The sequence below is a fragment of the Lissotriton vulgaris genome, chromosome 1_1 (genome assembly GCF_964263255.1).
Source record: "Lissotriton vulgaris chromosome 1_1, aLisVul1.2, whole genome shotgun sequence".
Lineage (NCBI taxonomy): Eukaryota > Metazoa > Chordata > Amphibia > Caudata > Salamandridae > Lissotriton > Lissotriton vulgaris.
Genome location: NC_141685.1, coordinates 1056413675 through 1056433067, shown reverse-complemented (window position 1 = coordinate 1056433067; position 19393 = coordinate 1056413675). Strand labels below are relative to the sequence as shown.

At 42.2% G+C, this 19393-nt stretch overlaps 1 protein-coding gene across 1 annotated transcript in view; it reads left to right on the top strand.

The window, feature by feature from the left end:
• Window positions 1-19393, top strand: part of LOC147748533 (E3 ubiquitin-protein ligase TRIM39-like) — a 160803-nt gene that overhangs the window by 116910 nt on the left and 24500 nt on the right. Inside the window, exon 5 of the mRNA XM_086962915.1 lies at window positions 8341-8381. Within this exon, the coding sequence (XP_086819041.1) occupies window positions 8341-8381 (41 nt within the window). The remainder of the gene's footprint in view (window positions 1-8340; window positions 8382-19393) is intronic.

Below are 19393 nucleotides of genomic sequence, written 5' to 3'. Positions count from 1 at the left end.
CGCCCCCCTGGGGGGGGCGCGACACCATCTCAGGGGGGGCGCGCTCTCCACCATAAAATTTCACCTTTCATTGTTTCCCACGGCGGAGAGGCAGAGTGGAGCTGCAGGGGCCCTAAGAAGGGGTGAAAACCATCAACGCCTGATTAACATGCAAAAGGTCATTAAAAGACCTGTGAAGAACTCGAAGGGGCTGTGTGTCTGCGAAGCTGAAGCTGTCTCATCCCGGGCTGCCACCCAGAGACGCAGGAGGGGTGGGGAGGGGAGGGGGGGGTCGAGAGAAGCCCTTTAATTCCAATGGGCGCCTGTTCTTGGCTCGTGAAATCTGCAAAATTATTCACCGGCTGCTGGCAGCATAAAAATAATGAAGAGGTAGTGAAGGCACCACGGAAATAGCGTCCCCTTCTCCAGAGTCCTTGCAAAACAGCATAACCAGTAGGATGAAAAAATATAGAGAGATTTTTGGGCTCCTTGTAGAAACCGCGCCCTTTCCGGTATAGATTAATTTGGGTACAATTAAGGATCCAGATCTGTCCGGAGGGCAGGGGCATCATACCCGGCCTGGCATTTACACCCATGCTTTGCAGGCACCCAGAGGGAACTGGGACAGTTAAAGACAAGGCGGAGGAGGCAGGAGATGAAACACATAAAAGGATCTGGGATTAGAACGGGGCATAGAGTGAAAGAAAGTGTAGGAAGGAGAATGAGGGGAAGAGGGAGAAGCAGAGGAGGAAGGAGAGTGGAAGAGGGAGAAGCAGAATGGAGGACGAGAAAACATGGGAGGGGAAGGGGATGAACGAGGCCTTAGAAGTGAGGAGAGGCATATACTGAAAGGTGAGAAAAAGAAGGCGTGCAGAAGAAGAGAGAGGTTAGGAGGTGTGAAAAAAGTGGGTGGTAGTAGGAGGAAGAGGGAGATAGGAAGTGAGTCTGGAATAGAAGGGAGTGAAAAGAGAAAGGAAGAGATAGAAACCGAAATGGGAAAGAAGAAGCGTCAAATAGGGAAACAAAATGGAGGGAAAGGGAATGAGAGAGGATGAGAGTGTGTGTGAGGGAGAGAGAAAGAGGAAAAGAGTGCAAGTGAACGAGAATAAGTGAAAACAAGAACGTGAGTATGTTATTTATGTATTTATTGTTTTGCAAAGTGTTTAACAGTGGTCTTTTTGTCACTTACAGTAACATATGGACCGCCTGGGCTCACCATAGCGCGCTTAGGTAGAAAAAGCCATTTTCCCCAGCATATGCTTATTTGCACTTTTCTGCAGATGGATTGAGAAAAAGTTGAAATTAGAATCTTTTGTGAATATAAATGGCATTCTCCTTCCAGAAGGGCTTTTAGAATGTGCCAGGATTTTCTGCAGGTTATTTCGTTCATGTGTTATCGGATACAGAAGCACTGCCGTAATTCGCTCACTGCTCACCGACTGCAGTTTAAATTTTACACCCAGTGCTGCTTAGGATGGCCAGAGTTGAAATTGTTTTTTTTAATGCCATTGAACAGTGCTTCTCAGTGGAGAGCATGGTCTTTTAATGGTACTCATTTTATTGACCACAGAAGTTTCTTTGAGGAGGCTTTGCAAGAATTTAGTGGAGAACCCGTAACAATTTGCACACATTTTATCTTGAAAAATGTAGTTTTGGACTGTGTAGTAAGCCTCTGTCATTTCACCACACCACTCGCAAACCTGCAGTTTTCTAAACACTCTTACTCTGTTTAACATTATTAGCCAGATATGGACTGGGAAATGCGGATGACAGTCGGTTATGTAGAATACCAGGTTCCAGAATTTTTTGTCAAGTGGTGGGGGGCCCGACATCTAAATAAATTCAGCTTGGGGGGCTCAACCTAAAAAAGTTTGAAGACCTCTGTGTTAAGGGGTAGTTAGGGATTTTTAGAGTTCAATGAAGGGTAGCGTTAAGGGGATGTAACTTTTTTTTAATAGTTCAGGGAAGTGTAGCATTACGGGTTGGTTCAGGGTTTTTAAGACTCAGAGCCAGATAGTGTGAAAAGGTAGTGTGAGGATTTTAGGGTTTAGAGAAGGGTTGTGGTTAGGAGTAGTAAGGGGACTTTAAGGTTCAATGAAGATTAGCTTTAACTGGTAGTTCAGAATTTTTAATATTTAGGGATGTGTAGTGTAAAAGAGTAACAAGCTGTTTTAGGGATTAGATGTAAGGCGCAGTAAGGGTTTTTAGGGTTTAGGGAAGGTTAGCATGTATGGGAATTTAGGTGTTTTTAATTTCGGGGAAGGGTAGCATTAAGGGGTAGTAACGGATTCTTAATGTTCAGGGAAGGGTAGAGTTAACAGGTGGTAAGTGGGTTTTATGGCGTAGGGAATGGTAGCATTAAAGGGTTATAAAGTGTTTGGAGGGTTCAGCGATGCATAGCATTAAGGTATAGTTGTGGTTCAAGATGGGTAGCATAAAAGGGTAGTAAGAGGTTTTTGGGGTTTATGGAAAAGAAGCGTTAAGGGGTATTCAGGTGTTTAAAGGGTGCAGGGAAGGGTGTAGAAAGAGGCAATAAGATGTTTTGAAGATTTAGGTAAGGATAGCATTACGGGTTAGTAAAAAGTGTGTGGGGTTCAGGGTTTGGTGGCATTAAGACTAGTTGGACTGTAAAAGTAGGTTATGGGGTAGTATGAGCTTTAAGGTTTCAAGGCAGGTACCATTAAGGGGTAGTAAGGGTCTTAAGAGTTCGGGGGAGGGTAACAATTATGGGAAGTAGGTTTTTTTAGGTTCCAATAAGGGTAGCATTAAGGTATATTAAGGGGCGTTTATGGGTTAGGGAAGTGTAGTGTTAAGGGGTAATAAGGTGTTTTAAGGGTTCAGAGACAGAAGGCAATAAGGGGTACTAAGGGGTTATTAGTGTTCAGTTAGATAAATTAAAGAATGCATATAAATAAAAACAACTTTCGAAATTCAACATTTTCGTAATTGTCCATAGGTAATTATTAAGGGCACAATCTCATTACCTGGACAATTTTACATTGACTTTGAAGTAGGTGACATTCTAAAAGTCAACTGTTCGAGGCATATGAGCTGCAGATAGTACACTTAGCATTAGATCGCCACCTGGTGTTGGGCTCGGATGATTGCATGTTGTTGTCTTCTTCGAAGAAGTCTTTGTAGTCACGAGATAGGTGACTCCTCCCTTGGACAATAGTGCGCATGGTTATCGGCTCCATCCTTAGATTGTTTTTTTCCACCACTGGGTTCGATGAAAGTTTTACGCTCCGGCTAGAAATTGATTTTTCAAGCACTTTGAAGCACAAAAACATTTCCCAAACTACTCTCGCTATCGACTAACATCGTTTCGACTCCCATCAGCTTGATTCCGGTCGTCGACGCGGGCCGTTGGGCCTATCCACGCCGTGAGGCCTACACCACATGGAAAGGACACCATTCAAGAAATTCCCCGGGTGTGGAGCAAAGTTTCCACACAGTGACCACCACGAGGTCTGTAACCTGTGCTTATCGCCAGAACAAGACGAATCCAGCTGTACAGCTTGCGCGTCCTTTCAATCCAAGAAAACCATCCGAGATCGGAGGGCCCGTCGACACGAAATGCAGAGATCAGCTCTGGAACCGGTGGATATCTTCGATGAGGAGGTTCCGCTCGTTCCCGAAGAAGATTCCGATGATCTCCAGATCGTATCAGAGGCAGACGACTCCGATGACTCCATACCATCGGGTCAGCGCGTGAGAACTACTGCCCCTGCACCACACACAGCACCCAGATCGGGGAGTACCCAAACCCACAGGATATACCAGACATTCCTGACCCACCGTCATACCCATCAAAACCTTCTCCCCCAGAAAATAACATTGGCTTTGGGCACCTATTGAACAGAGCTGCCATGTACCATAAGGTCACTATGCATTCTGATGAGGCAGAGGAGGATTTTCTGTTAGACACATTCGAACAATCGCAAAGATCTGTTCAAATTCTTCCCATGATCAAAGGGGTCATCAAACATGCTACAGAAGTTTTTAAAGACCCTGTACGTACTAGGATTTTAAACCCTAGAATTGAGAAAAAATATAGGCCTGCACCTACAGATCCTACCTACATTAAGTCACAACTACCATTAGATTCATTAGTTGTATCAAATGCTAGGAAGAGAGCAAACTCACAAACTTCAGGTGAAGCACCCCCACCTGACAAAGAAGCCAAGGTCATAGATGCCTCCGGCAAAAGAATAGCTGCGCAAGCTACCAACATATGGCGTATAGCTAATACACAAACCCTACTTTCCTGGTATGATAGGGCTCATTATGACCAGTTAGAGAAACTGCTAGAACATCTACCTGACCAATATAGGACACAGGCAAATGATCTTATACAGGAAGGCAAGCTTATCTCAAATGCCTCAATCAAGTGCGCAGTAGATGTAGCAGATACTGCATCTAGAGCTGTGAATACCAGTGTCGTACTTAGAAGACATGCGTGGCTACGCATTTCAGGGTTTAAACAGGAAGTCCAAACTACCATTTTAAACCAACCATTTAATCAAAACAAATTGTTTGGACCTGAAGTAGACACAGCACTTGAAAAAATGAAGAAGGATACAGACACCGCCAACTCTATGGGGGCTCTACAGTCCACACAAACTAGAGGTTCCTTTAATCGCTCCTTATATACAGGGGACTCCAAACAAACAGGTGCAGATAATACAACATCCTTCAAATCTAACACACAAACATCCTCTAACAAGGGATACTTTGGAGGAGGATATAGAGGAAATAGAAACAAAGGAAGAGGTTGTGGTAACAACAGTAATCGAGCCTCTTCCGCCTCAAAACAGTGACTTTCCTCTGCTCCCCCAACAGCATTCCACTCATGTGGGGGGCAGATTAATGCAATTCCTGCCTGTCTGGAACTCCATCACATCATACAAGTGGGTAAGACAGATTATCCAGTATGGCTACTGCCTAGAACTTATAGCAACCCCTCCACACATACCACCAAGACAGCGTCCAATGTCTGCAGAACACCTTACTCTGCTCAAACAAGAAGTTCTGTTACTTCTACAAAAGGACGGAATACAATTAGTTCTTTACAAGAACAAGGAACGGGGGTTTACTCGTTGTACTTTCTAATTCCCAAGAAGGACGGGACACTAAGAGCAATTCTCGACCTCAGACCCCTCAACCATTACATTCAGTCGGATCATTTTCATTTGATCACTTTGCAACAAGTGCTCCCACTGCTGCAACAGGGCGATTTCCTCACAACACTAGACCTAAAGGACGCTTTTTCCACATTCCTATACATCCTGCTCACTGGAAGTATCTAAGGTTTGTACTGGAAGGACAACATTATCAGTTCAAGGTCCTTCCATTCGCAGTGACAACGGCACCACAAGTATTCACAAAGTGCCTAGCAGTAGTAGCAGCACATCTCAGAAGACAACAAATACATGTCTTCCCTTATCTGGACGACTGGCTCATAAAAGCAAAATCATTCAACCTGTGTGTTCAACACACACATCAGACAATTCAAACATTGCACGACTTAGGGTTCACAATCAACTACACCAAGTCGTATCTGCAACCCTCTCATATACATCAGTATCTAGGGGCTACAATAAACACGTCTACTGCTCTAGTGTATACCAGTCCAGCAAGGATACGGAGCATTCAAGCCTTAGTCACAGTCTTTCAACAGCAACACTCTCTGCAAGCCAGAGTGTTCATGAGACTAATAGGCATGATGGCATCTTGCATCTTCATAGTGCCAAATGCAAGACTGCAAATGTGTCAGTTACAGGAATGCCTAGCACAACAGTGGAACCAGGCTCAAGGTCAGCTAACAGACCTGGTGTTGGTAGACAGCCGCACACATCGCTCTCTGCAGTGGTGGAACACCAAAAACTTGACAAAAGGGCGGCCATTCCTCGAACCTGTTCCACAACTAGTGCTCACAGCAAACGCATCCCTCACAGGATGGGAAGCCCATCTCCTACATCACACAACTCAAGGACAATGGAACAGTCAACAAAAATTGTTCCATATCAACCATCTAGAGCTACTAACAATATTCTTAGCACTCAAAACATTCCAAGTACAAGTACAGAACAAAGCTGTCTTGTTCCGGACGAACAACATGACAGCCATGTATTATATACAAAAACAAGGAGGGGACACACTCTCTACCACTGTCCCAGCTTGCACAAGACATTTGGAGATGGGCCATTCCACAAAACCTATATCTGTTGACAATCAGATAGCAGATCTGTTGAGTCGGCAGACACAACAAATTCACAAATGGAAACTACATCCACAGGTTCTTCAACCATTCTTTCGCAAGTGGGGTCATCCAGACATAGATCTGTTCACCACACAAGAAAACACAAAATGCCCAACCTTCGCTGCCAGGTTTCCACACCCGCAGTCCAAGGGCAATGCAATATGGATGAACTGGTCAGGCAGATTTGCGTACGCTTTTCCGCCAATACCACTAGTAGTACGGAAGCTCAAACAACAGATTCTCTAAGTAATCCTAGTAGCTCCCACATGAGCACGCCAACCGTGGTTCACCACACTACTAAAGCTGTCTCTAGTTCCACACCAAAAGCTACAACTGACTCCATCCCTGCTAATACAGAACCATGGAGACATCAGACATCCAGACCCAAATTAACTGAATTTGGCGATCTGGCTCCTGAAGTCTTAGAGTTTGGTTATCTTAACCTACCACCAGACTGTATGAACATTATTAAAAAGGCCAGGAGACCCACTACCAGAGCTTGCTATGCTGCTAAATGGAAGAGGTTTGCCATTTACTGCAACAATAACCAAATTGATCCCCTGGATGCTTCCATCCAGAATATCATTTGTTACCTTTTACATTTACAAAGGTGTAACTTCGCATATTCATCCATACGCTTACATCTTGCAGCAATTGCAGCATATTTACAAAATAGACATTTGTCTCTTTTCAGAGTGCCTGCAATTAAAGCATTTATGGAAGGATTAAAGACAATCATGCCTCCCAGGTCGCTACCTTCTCCAGTATGGAACCTACACGTTGTTCTTACAAGACTCATCGGACCCCCTTTCGAGCCTTTATATAAATGTGAACTACAATTCCTTACATGGAAAACAGCTTTCCTTATTGCCATTACCTCCCTTAGAAGAGTAAATGAGATACAAGCATTTACAATACAAGAACCCTTTTTACAACTACATCGCAACAAAGTGGTCTTACGAACTATTCCAAAATTCTTTCCAAAAGTCATAACTCCTTTTCATTTAAACCAATCTGTCAAGTTACCTGTGTTTTTCCAAAACCCAGACTCTGTGGCAGAAAGGGCTCTACACACATTAGATATTAAAAGAGCTCTTCTCTACTATATAGATAGAACTAAGTCTTTTAGAAAAACAAAACACTTGTTTGTGTCTTTCTCTCCACCGCACAAAGGCAACCCCATCTCTAAAGGTGGAATTGCAAGGTTGATTGTAAAATGTATACAAATATGCTATCAAAAAGCAAAACGTACATTAACAGTTCCTCCTAGAGCGCACTCAACACGCAAACTAGGAGCCTCTATGGCTTTCTTAGGAAACATCCCCCTAGAGGACATTTGCAAAGCAGCAACATGGTCTACAAAACACACCTTCACTAAACACTACTGTGTTGATGTGCTAGCCAAGCAGCAAGCTGCAGTAGGCCAAGCTGTCTTTAAGACTCTTTTTCAAACAACTGCAACAGATACAGGTGACCACCGCTAGGGGAGACACTGCTGCACAATCAATGCTAAGTGTACTATCTGCATCTCATATGCATCGAACGGAAAATGCTACTTACCAGTATGCATCTGTTCTTGGCATGTGGAGCTGCAGATTAGTACAAGCCCTCCCGCCTCCCCGGGACCTGTATCTGTTCCAGTTTATCTTAATTAGATGCACACGCATGGATATCTTTTCTTTACTTCTACTAACTCCATCATTTCCCATCATCGCGCAAAACAATCTAAGGATGGAGCCGATTCCCATGCGCACTATTGTCCAAGGCAGGAGTCACCTATCTCGTGACTACAAAGACTTCTTCCAAGAAGACAACCACATGCAATCATCTGAGCCCAAAACCAGGTGGCGATCTAATGCTAAGTGTACTACTCGGCAGCTATACATGCCAAGAACAGATGCATACTGGTAAGTAGCATTTTCCTTATTATATATAACTGAGCTTTTATTGTGAGTAGAACTCCAATTGCTTACGGTTTCACCGGAGCTCATTTGATAAAAGTAATTCCTTTCTAATACCAGGCTGCATTTGACGTTCCTTCTGATCCTGTAAACTGTTATTTTTTAGGTAATAGAAAGACAGTTTGTGTTCTGTTTCAGGTGTAATGATGTGACGGTTCAGACGGTGAAGAATTATAAAGGTAAATTCAATTGTGTTGACTATACTTATGTTTTGGTGTTCCTCGAAAATGAAATAGTATGCTTTGGTATATACTGTTTGGCTATATTTTTGATTTAGCATGCTCATGCCACTGCAACAAAACATTTTAAATGGCAATGTGCATTACTTCTCACTTCAAAGTAAAATGTTTGATTTGGGTTTCTAAAATGTATGCGTTTCCGTAGTATTGACTGGTCCTTTTAGAGTTCATGGTTCCCGAATAGCCACATATCTCAATTTTGATCTTGCTTCAATCGCATAATATTTTCCTAATTTCAAAATAATGCATAATACTTTGTTTCTGCAAACACTTTTATGTCCGAAAAAAGGTTCCTGGGCAGAGCATAATAAACTGCCATACAATACTGAGGCCATGCCTCCAGTAGTTCATGGATCAGATATGGTCCTTGTTTCTCCCGAAGGAGTACCAGATTTTAAACCTGGTACTTAGTGAGTTGGGGCAGTCCTGAATAAAAGATGGTGCCTAGGATAGTGTAGTGTAATACCCACTGAATTGGGTCCGTCTTCAATAAATATAGTCCTTAGGATACTGTGGTACTAAATGAGTTGGGAGAGTTCTGAATAAAATGAAGTACTTATGATAATTTGGTACCAAGTGAGTAGGGTTAGTCCTTGAAAAAATAAAGTGTAGTGCTTGAGATGCTGTGATACTAAGTGAGGAAGGTTATTCCTAAACAAATTGCAGTGCATAGGATGGTGTGGTACCAGATGTGTCAGGAAAGTGATGAGTAAAGTGTAGCGCTTAGGTGATAGGGTCTGTATAAAATGTAGTGCTTAGGATGGCGTGGTAGCAAATGACTCCAGTAACGTCTGAATGTACTGCTTGGGATAGTGTGGAACTAAATAAGTCGGGTTCAGAGTAAAATATGGTGCTTAGGATAGTAAAGGACTACACAAGGTAGGGATGATCTGAATAAAATATAGATTTTAGGATGCTGCAATACCAAGTGAATTGGGTTAGTCATGAGCCAAATGTAGTGCTTAGGATGGTGTGGTGCCAAATGAGTTTTGTCGATCCTGAATAAACTAAGTGCCTAGGATAGTGTGCCACCAAGTGAGTTGGAGTCAGACCTGAATAGAAAGTAGTGCTTACAAGTGTGTATTTTGAAAGGAAGTGAGTTGGATCATCCGTCAAAAACATATATTCGTTAGGATAAGGTGGTACTAAGTGCATCAGGTGAGGGGAGAGTTGTGAATAAAATACACCACTTAGGGTGGTGTGAAACCTAGTGAGTTGGAACAGTCCTGAACAAAAATATAGTGCTTAGAGTGGAGTGATACCTAATGAGTTTGTTAAATTATGAATAAATATATTGATTAGGATAGGTGATACCAACTGAATTGGGTTATTTATAAACAAGCGTGTGCTTAGAATGACAGGGTTAGTAACTTGGGTTTATGTAATGTGCTGATGTAGTTTCTGATTTGGCGTACTTTTTTAGGTCTCGCTGAAGCAATGCGTAAGCATTGTTTTCGGCGAGATTCTAGTAAGCTGCTTTCAAAAGTCTATTCACTGCGGATCGCTTACAGTTCATATGAGCCAGGCGCGTGCACAGGAATTCGCTCCCCCTACCCATCCCACAAAGCAAAACAAGACAAGACAAGAACATCAAAGCGACAGCGACCGCGGCCGCTTTGATTCCATTTGCTAGCAGCCACTTCACGCGCTCCGCAGGTCATAAATAGGACCATCTGCTCATGCATCGGAATGCTGGCATGGTTGCTCAGGCCCCCCTCCCAGCGCTGCCTTTCCTCTGCTCAACTTCAACCGGTGCCCGTGCACTGCTCCCTATCGTTCGCTCTACACACCGCACCCCTTTTCACTCCCTATGCAGCACAACCATCACTCAGTCACATCTGCATGACTGGACCCTTCCTCAGCATCCCCACCGTGCCCCAGGTGTCTTTTTTTCCAAACAAACTCCACCCACTGTTTCGCTGCATTCTGTACCCTTTTTTTTACACTGCTCCACCTCAATATTCATACACCCTACTTATTTTAAATTACATTGTCTCAAATGCAGGCAAATATTTTCGCCCCTTTTGTTTCCCCACATTCATGGAGACCTGTTTCTGTTTCTAAAATATCTGTTATCAGTTTTTGAGGCCTGTTTAATGAATTCTGTGTACAAGGTATTCGGTTTCCAGCTTGTATGTATACTGCTAAGAGCATGGATCAGTAGGATGTTTACAGTGCTCCTTAATTTTCAGTTCTACAAAAGTCAAGGATAAACCATTCTAATCCTCCACAAACGAGTCTATAGTTAGAGTATAGTGATAGGTGCAATGTATATGTATTTGTGCAAGGTTTCTGTTTCCTTGTGTTTACCTTTCAGAAATTCACAAGCACCTTTCAGACCATACACCATTACTCACCCTCACACACCCTCTCACCCCCTCACACTCACACACCCTCACAGTTACACACCCTCACCCTCACACCCTTCACCCTCACACCCCCTCACCCTCACCCCCGTCACTCAAACCCTCAAACCCTCATCCACTCCCCTCCCCCTCACACCCCCTCACCCTCACACCCCCTCACCCTCACCCCCCCTCACCCTCACACCCCCTCACCCTCACACCCCCTCACCCTCACAACCCCTCATCCTCACCCACCCCTCACCCTCACACACCCCCTCACCTTCACACCCCCCTCGCCCTCACACCCCCTCACTCACCCTCACACCCCCACACCCCCTCACACACCTCACCCTCACACCCTCACACACCCTCATTCTCACACCCCCTCATTAAACCCTCATTCTCACTCACCCTTACACCCCCTAATCCTCACACACCCTAACCCTCACACACCCTCACCCTCTCACCCTCACTCACCCCCCCTCACCCTCACACACACTCACACCTCCTCACACTCACACCCCCTCACCCTCAGCCCCCCTCACCCTCACACCCCCTCACCCTCACACCGCCTCACCCTCACACCCCCTCACCCTCACCCCCCCTCACCCTCACACCCCCTCATCCTCACCCATCCCTCACCCTCACACACCCCCTCACCCTCACACCCCCTCGCCCTCACACCCCTTCACTCACCCTCACACCCCCACACCCCCTAACACACCCTCACACACCTCACCCTCACACCCTCACACACCCTCATTCTCACACACCCTCATTCACCCTCATTCCCACTCACCCTCACACCCCCTAATCCTCACACACCCTAACCCTCACACACCCTCACCCTCTCACCCTCACTCACCCCCCCCCTCACCCTCACACACTCTCACACCTCCTCACACTCACACCCCCTCACCCTCACACACCCTCACACACACTCACTCACCCTCATACACCCTCACACCCCCCTCACCCTCACAACCCTTTCACCCTCACTAACCCTCACACCCCTCACCAGCATAGCATAACAACATAGCATAAAAAAACAAGCATAGGATAGCAAAACATAGCATAACAAAACAAAGCATAGGATAGCAAAACAAAACGTATAGCAAAACACAAAATAGCATAACAAAACACAACAAAACATAGCATAACAAAGCAAAGCATAACATAACAAAGCATAGCATAACATAACAAAGCATAGCAAAACAAAACATCGCATAGCAAAACAAAACATCGCATAGCATAACAAAACATAGCATAACAAAACATAGCATGACAAAACACAACAAAACATAGCATACATAAAACATAGCATAGCAAAACAGCAGAGCATAAGAAAACAAAACAAAACATAGCATAGCATAACAAAACACAACATAGCATAACAAAACAAAGCTTAGCATAGCATAACAAAACATAGCATAACGAAACATAGCATAGAAAAACATAGCATAGCATAATAAAACACAACAAAACATAGCATAGCATAACAAAACATAGCATAGCATAACAAAACACAACATAGCATAACAAAACAAAGCTTAGCATAGCATAACAAAACATAACAAAACATAGCATAGAAAAACATAGCATAGCATAATAAAACACAACAAAACATAGCATAGCATAACAAAACACAACATAGCATAACAAAACATAGCATAGAAAAACATAGCATAGCATAATAAAACACCACAAAACATAGCATAGCATAACAAAACATAGCATAGCATAACAAAGCATAGCATAGCAAAACACAACAAAACATAGTTTAGCATAACAAAACATAGGATAGCAAAACTAAACATAGCATAGCATAACAAACAAACAAAGCATAGGATAACAAAACATTGCATAGCATAAAAAAATAGCATAACATAACAAAACACAACACATAGCATAACAAAACATAGCAAAACACAACAAAGCATAGCATAACAAAACATAGCATAGCAAAACAAAGCATAGCATAATAAAACACAACAAAACATAGCATATCATAACAAAACACAACATAGCATAACAAAACAAAGCTTAGCATAGCATAACAAAACATAGCATAGAAAAACATAGCATAATAAAACACAACAAAACATAGCATAGCATAACAAAACACAACATAGCATAACAAAACATAGCATAGAAAAACATAGCATAGCATAATAAAACACCACAAAACATAGCATAGCATAACAAAACATAGCATAGCATAACAAAGCATAGCATAGCAAAACACCACAAAACATAGCTTAGCATAACAAAACATAGCATAACAAAGCATAGGATAGCAAAACTAAACATAGCATAGCATAACAAAACAAAGCATAGGATAACAAAACATTGCATAGCATAACAAAACATAGCATAACAAAACACAACACATAGCATAACAAAACATAGCAAAACACAACAAAGCATAGCAAAACAAAACATATAATAGCATACCAAACACAACAAAACATAGCATAGCAAAACAAAGCATAGCATAATAAAACACAACAAAACATAGCATATCATAACAAAACATAGCATAACAAAGCATATCATAGCAAAACATAGCATAGCATAACATAACACAGCATAACAAATCAAAGCATAGGATATCAAAACATAGCATAGCATAACAAAACAAAACATAGGATAGCAAAACACAACATAGCACACAGCATCACTCAGCACCACCACAGCATCACTCAGGGGCACCACAACATCACTTTGCGCTACCACAGCATCACTGAACACCACAGCATCACTCGTTTGCCATCACAACATCAATCAGCGCCACCACAGCACCAATCTGTGCAACCATTCAACAACAACTGGTTCAAATATGTTCTCTCAATGTTTCAAGCTTTATTACAAATGTAACAAAAATATGTTAATATTTCACTTCTCTTCTTGGATTTTCATCACAATAAAATACACTGAACATAATCTTCACAAAAGTTATTTACAAAAGTTTTAGCTATTGCCATTATAAATTACAATAACTTTTATTTAAGTATTCATTATTTTAAAAAAAATAAAAGCCATTGTTATTTGTAATATCAATACATGTAAGTCACATACATACAACATATATTGCATTACAAATGCTATAGGTGTCACATTTGCGAATGTTATAACCACACACAGCCACACAGACCCATACACACACAACCACACCCAACCACACACACAACTACACACACAACCACACACACATACAACCACACACAACCACACACACACACACCACACACGCAACCACACCCACCCACACACATCATCTATCGCCCTCACTCTATCTATCACCCTCACTCTATCGATCTATCGCCCTCACTCTATCGCCCTCACTATCTATCTATCAATCTATCTATCGCCCTCACTCTATCTATCAATCTATCGCCCTCACTCTATCTATCTATCGCCCTCACTCTATCTATCTATCACCCTCACTCACTCTATCTATCTATCTATCTATCTATCTATCTATCTATCTATCTATCTATCTATCTATCTATCACCCTCACTCTATCTATCTATTGCCCTCACTCTATCTTTCTATCGCCCTCACTCTCTATCTATCTATCTATCTATCTATCTATCTATCGGCTTTACTCTGTCGCCCTCACTCTATTGCCCTCACTCTATCGCCCTCAATCTATCTATCTATCGCCCTCACTCTATCTATCGCCCTCACTCTATCTATCGCCCTCACTCTATCTATCTATCACCCTCACTCTATCGCCCTCACTCTCTATCTATCTATCTATCTATCTATCGGCTTTACTCTATCGCCCTCACTCTATTGCCCTCACTCTATCGCCCTCAATCTATCTATCTATCGCCCTCACTCTATCTATCGCCCTCACTCTATCTATCGCCCTCACTCTATCTATCTATCGCCCTCACTCTATCTATCTATCGCCCTCACTCTATCGCCCTCACTCTATCTATCTATCACCCTCACTCTATCTATGTATAGCCCTCACCCTATCTATCTATCGCCCTCACCCTATCTATCTATCGCCCTTTATCTATCCATCGCCCTCTATCTATCCATCGCCCTCTATCTATCCATCGCCCTCTATCTGCCCTCTATCTATCTGCCCTCTATCTATCTGCCCTCTATCTATCTATCGCCCTCTATCTATCGCCCTCTATCTATCTATCGCCCTCTATCTATCTGTCGATCTATATCTATCTATCGCCCTCTATCTCTCTATCGCCCTCTATCTCTCTATCGCCCTCCATCTATCTATCGCCCTCTATTTATCTATTGCCCTCACTCTATTGTAGTGTAGTTCCTATATTCCCAATAGGCTCTGCGCATTGGAATAACATAAACAATAGTTTAGACGTAGGACTGAGGTCGACTAGGTCTCTATTGAATATGTTAGACTTAATTGTGTGTGCCAGCTGGCTCAGAGGTCACTAGAAACTTTCTCGAGTAAACAAGAAGGTGTTTAGCTTTCCTGAATAGACAAGAAGGGATTAGCTTCTGACAACCATATCACATGACAACTTTGTTACCCCTGCAATAAGGAATACATCTCCAGAGCCGCGGAAACAATACATAGCTATTTTACTCGGTCAATCATGCATGCTTCGTTTCACCAGAGATACAGAGAAATGGAGAGACGGGCGTTTTCAATAAAAGGGTTATTTATTGAGCAGTCTTCTTTCTCATGCAAGAGAAATGAAAAGCCACAATTGCAATACTTGTCATAAAGTAAAGTGCGCACAGTAAAAGGAGTATTATGAAATAATACTGTAAAAGCATTTATATGGTTTCTAAGCCATAAGATACTTAAAATGGATAAAATACAATCATAAAATAATGACTAAACGTATACTCAACTGGTGTTTCTAAGATACGCCTACCCCAGTGTCCCTAACCTAAGCCTAGTACAGGGAAGGAGTAGATGAGTTACAGTTTTTGCCAAGAATCTGAATCAAGAATTCTCTATGGGTCTAATCAGCTCCGTACCTTGGGTATAGAATGAAGGAGGTCTTGTATCTCTCTCTCTCAGGACTCGATCTCCCAGTAACCCGCGAGGGTATCAGGGAAACACTGGAGCTGGATTTCTCGGCAGGAGAAAAGACAGCGTCTCTCTCAGTGTGTCAGCAGGGAGGGTCGGCTTCCTTCGGCACTTGCGTCAGCTGGGCGTCAGGCAAGTAGATAGCCGATCTGCTCCAAACCACTGTGTGTTGCTTAGGGCAGATGTTAGTATATTTATACCTGGAAGTGCCGAGTTTGACGTAAGGTTGGACATAAGACGTCACTAAGAACTGGCAGTTCTTTCAGGACTCTCAGGAGTTCTAGGACAAATCAAAACAGAAGCAGGTGGAATTCCCGGGCTGCTGGAGGCTTGGTTTGTTTTAGAACGCGTTGTACTTTCTAGGAGTCTATGGGAGTAGCCTTGCCGTATTTGGACTGCATTGGCTATGACTTAATATGGATATGATTCTTATGCCTTTATAAGGATATGATTTGTTATAACCACATTAGGGCATACATCGGGAAAATCTAATTAGGGTCCTAGATACATTCACAACACCCACTCCACGTATAATGTCCATCATTACTAAATACTAAGCAATACTAAACATATAACGATGCATGTGTTTTCCAGCCCACCCCAAAATACATAGTTTGCATTTGAAATGGTGTATACACGAAAAATGAGTATAATACTGTATGTTTTCAAGCAGTGGTATCATTCAAATAATGCATATTTTGTTCATTTAGAATGTTGACTGAATGAATCACGAAATTTACATTAATGAAATGGCTCTTAATACAGAAGAGAAGGTCGAGACCATTGCATCACATATCTATACAAGACTGTACATGTGCTAGAGGCTAAATCAAAATATTGTCTTTAAGTATTTTAAAAATAGAAATCTTGTTCTCTAAGAATAGTTCTACTTTCAGCAGAGTACCTTGTGCCAAAAAAAACTAAATATTTTGGGAAATGGAGAAAAATAATTTCGTTTTCGGGAAGAAAAATAGGCCCAATGTTTTTTAGAAGTTCTGTTTATCAAAACTGAAGGCCGAATTCAAAGTTCAGGGAACGCTGTGTGCTCGCTATTTCAAATATTATTCCCGTTGTTAGGAGAGAACATTAACTCAGATAGGCCGGCAAAATATTTGTCTACAACAGTAGGTGAAAGTTGGGCCAGATTTGAAAAAGTGGAAATAGTGCATATGTGCGATGCATTGCCATCATCGGTGTTTAGATCAGCAATGGTCACGGAAGGTTGTACCTGTGTGCCACTTTCATCTCGTACCTCACCGCCACCTAATCGTAATGGTGAGGTCTCAACGAATGCCGTCATCAGAATTGGTAGCCGCTGGGGACAAAACGTTGCATGAGCCGTTACCGAACCAAGCAAAGTACCGACATCCATAGGTACTGTTGATGGGAGTGTGAGACAGACGTCTAACACGCATACTTCTCCGCAAAGCAAGCATCGTAGAACAGGTAGGATGCAATCTTGCCAGATTGGTTTGAATGAAAAAAAACAGGTAGTATTCAGATCTCTTAGCCGAGCCAAGCCGAGGACTTTAGTGATCCGCTCTCGGTATTGCATTGCTAGGATCGTGTCTTCCATTGTAGCCTGAGTTTTGTCTGTGACTTGACTTGCCATATCGGAGCAGAAGGAACAAAAATAAGATTCCTGCTACGAGTCCCAAGATGAGAGGCAGGCCGCCGAACACAGAATGCACGAAATTCGGGAAGATGCCAAGAACTGCTTTAAAGGGTGCTAGCAGTCCCGAAAAAATTGTCTTAGATACATGTGCGATGCCGCTGGTATCAGACATGTTTGAGATTTGACTTAACATTTCTACGAAATGTACGGGGCAATTTGTTGATAATAATGCATGTATCTCTGCTGCTGTCCTTGCAACTTGCAGATCATACGTTTCTCTAGACGAGGTTAAAGGCACAGTTGTTTGTAAAAGAATAGACTTCATTCTGCTTAAAGTATCAATTCGAATAGAAGAGATATTCAAAGAAGCCTCCATGTCTGGTTTGCTGTTTGGATACAATACTTGCATACAACAAGTGACCATGGAAGTAACGCTCACGAGATAGGCTTTTCCTGGCACAGCTGTGGTCACTTTTTAGAACGTAGCTGCCGTTGGAAAGCTGTCTGAAAAAAGGCTCTATCTGTGTAGAAGGGGTGCCGTGCAGGTGACATGAAAGTTTATTTGAAGAACCTTCGCAGGCTCCATGCAAGTTAATTCCTTGACACAGAAGTGTACCTCTTAGTGATTTTTTACAGTTGTTACCACTAAGAAATACTTCTTTCTTGCCCCCACTCCAACATCTATGTGTATAAGGCAAATTCCAGGTTGACTTGATGTATCCTTTACCCAACCTTTCATACAGGCCTGCTGGTATATACTTTTGGCAGTATTGAAACTGAAACGTTGTTATCGGGATTGTGATGGTGCCATGTATTATCCATTCAATGACCGGTCGTTCTGACATTGTCAATGGCAATTTTTCGAGTTTTTCAATGCTCAGCACCGTGTAGTCTTCCCCTTCTTTGTGCCAAAGAGATTTGTTTGTCAGTAAGGTTAAAGATTGAAAATAATGACGTTGTGTTGATTAGACGCCATGGCACGTTGCCTGAACGCAAATTTTGTAACGTCCAGCCTAACTGTACAATAGAACGTAATTGGGACTGACCATGTTGTAACATTAGCATATCCTGTTCTATTATATCAATAGCAGATGATACAATGCTGTCCAGTGAATAAATTCTGGAGGACAGAGTCGTTAACCCATTGTCCACTACAGAAAGTGATTTATCCAAATTAATACGATCAATTTCTCGTATTTTTTCTGCAGTTTCAATTTGTGTTATTTTCCAAGCTTCATTGTAAGCTGCGTATATACTGGCGTATATGAAACGTTTTTGACGCTGTTTGTGGAGTCCCAGTAAGAAATCTCGCAAGTCAGCACCTTCTTTAAGTAAAGTCATGTGTTGCTTAATTTCGGGTAGTGTGAATCTCTGTAGCCATTCGAGGCATAGTTTTCCTACACTGTATGTTGTAACTATCCCTGGATGTTGTCTCTGGGAATATCTTGGGTCTGGCCTATTCTCTTTGAACCCCTGTACTTTGTTCAGGAATCTATCTTGACAGTTATTAATGTCTGTGGGCCAGATTAACCATTTTCTCCAATCAGGATTTGTTCTATTTTGTTTTAAAATATAGGACACGTCTAACCCCTCATCTGTAGTGTTATTTCTATCAGGCATAGGCTTTGGTATAGACGGGTTGTTTAAATCTTTTATCTTGGCTAGGCCAAGACAGGTTGTTTGTTGAATGGTATCATTCAGGAACATTATTTGTTCTGGGATCGTGCAGGCTCTGAATATTAATTCTAACCCTTGTACCTGCCATTCTTTTGTACCCCAGACAGTTTTTGTCTCAATGTTGTTTTTCCAAAATTCAAAACCAAATGTAGAAATTTTTTCATAAAACCTTTCAGAATATATCAGTTTAGTGTTTGTCAACGTGTTTTTCATTCCTGTCTTATTCATAATTTTAAAATAAAACGTTTCTGGATCAGTGATATTAAACCCTGAGAAGTATGG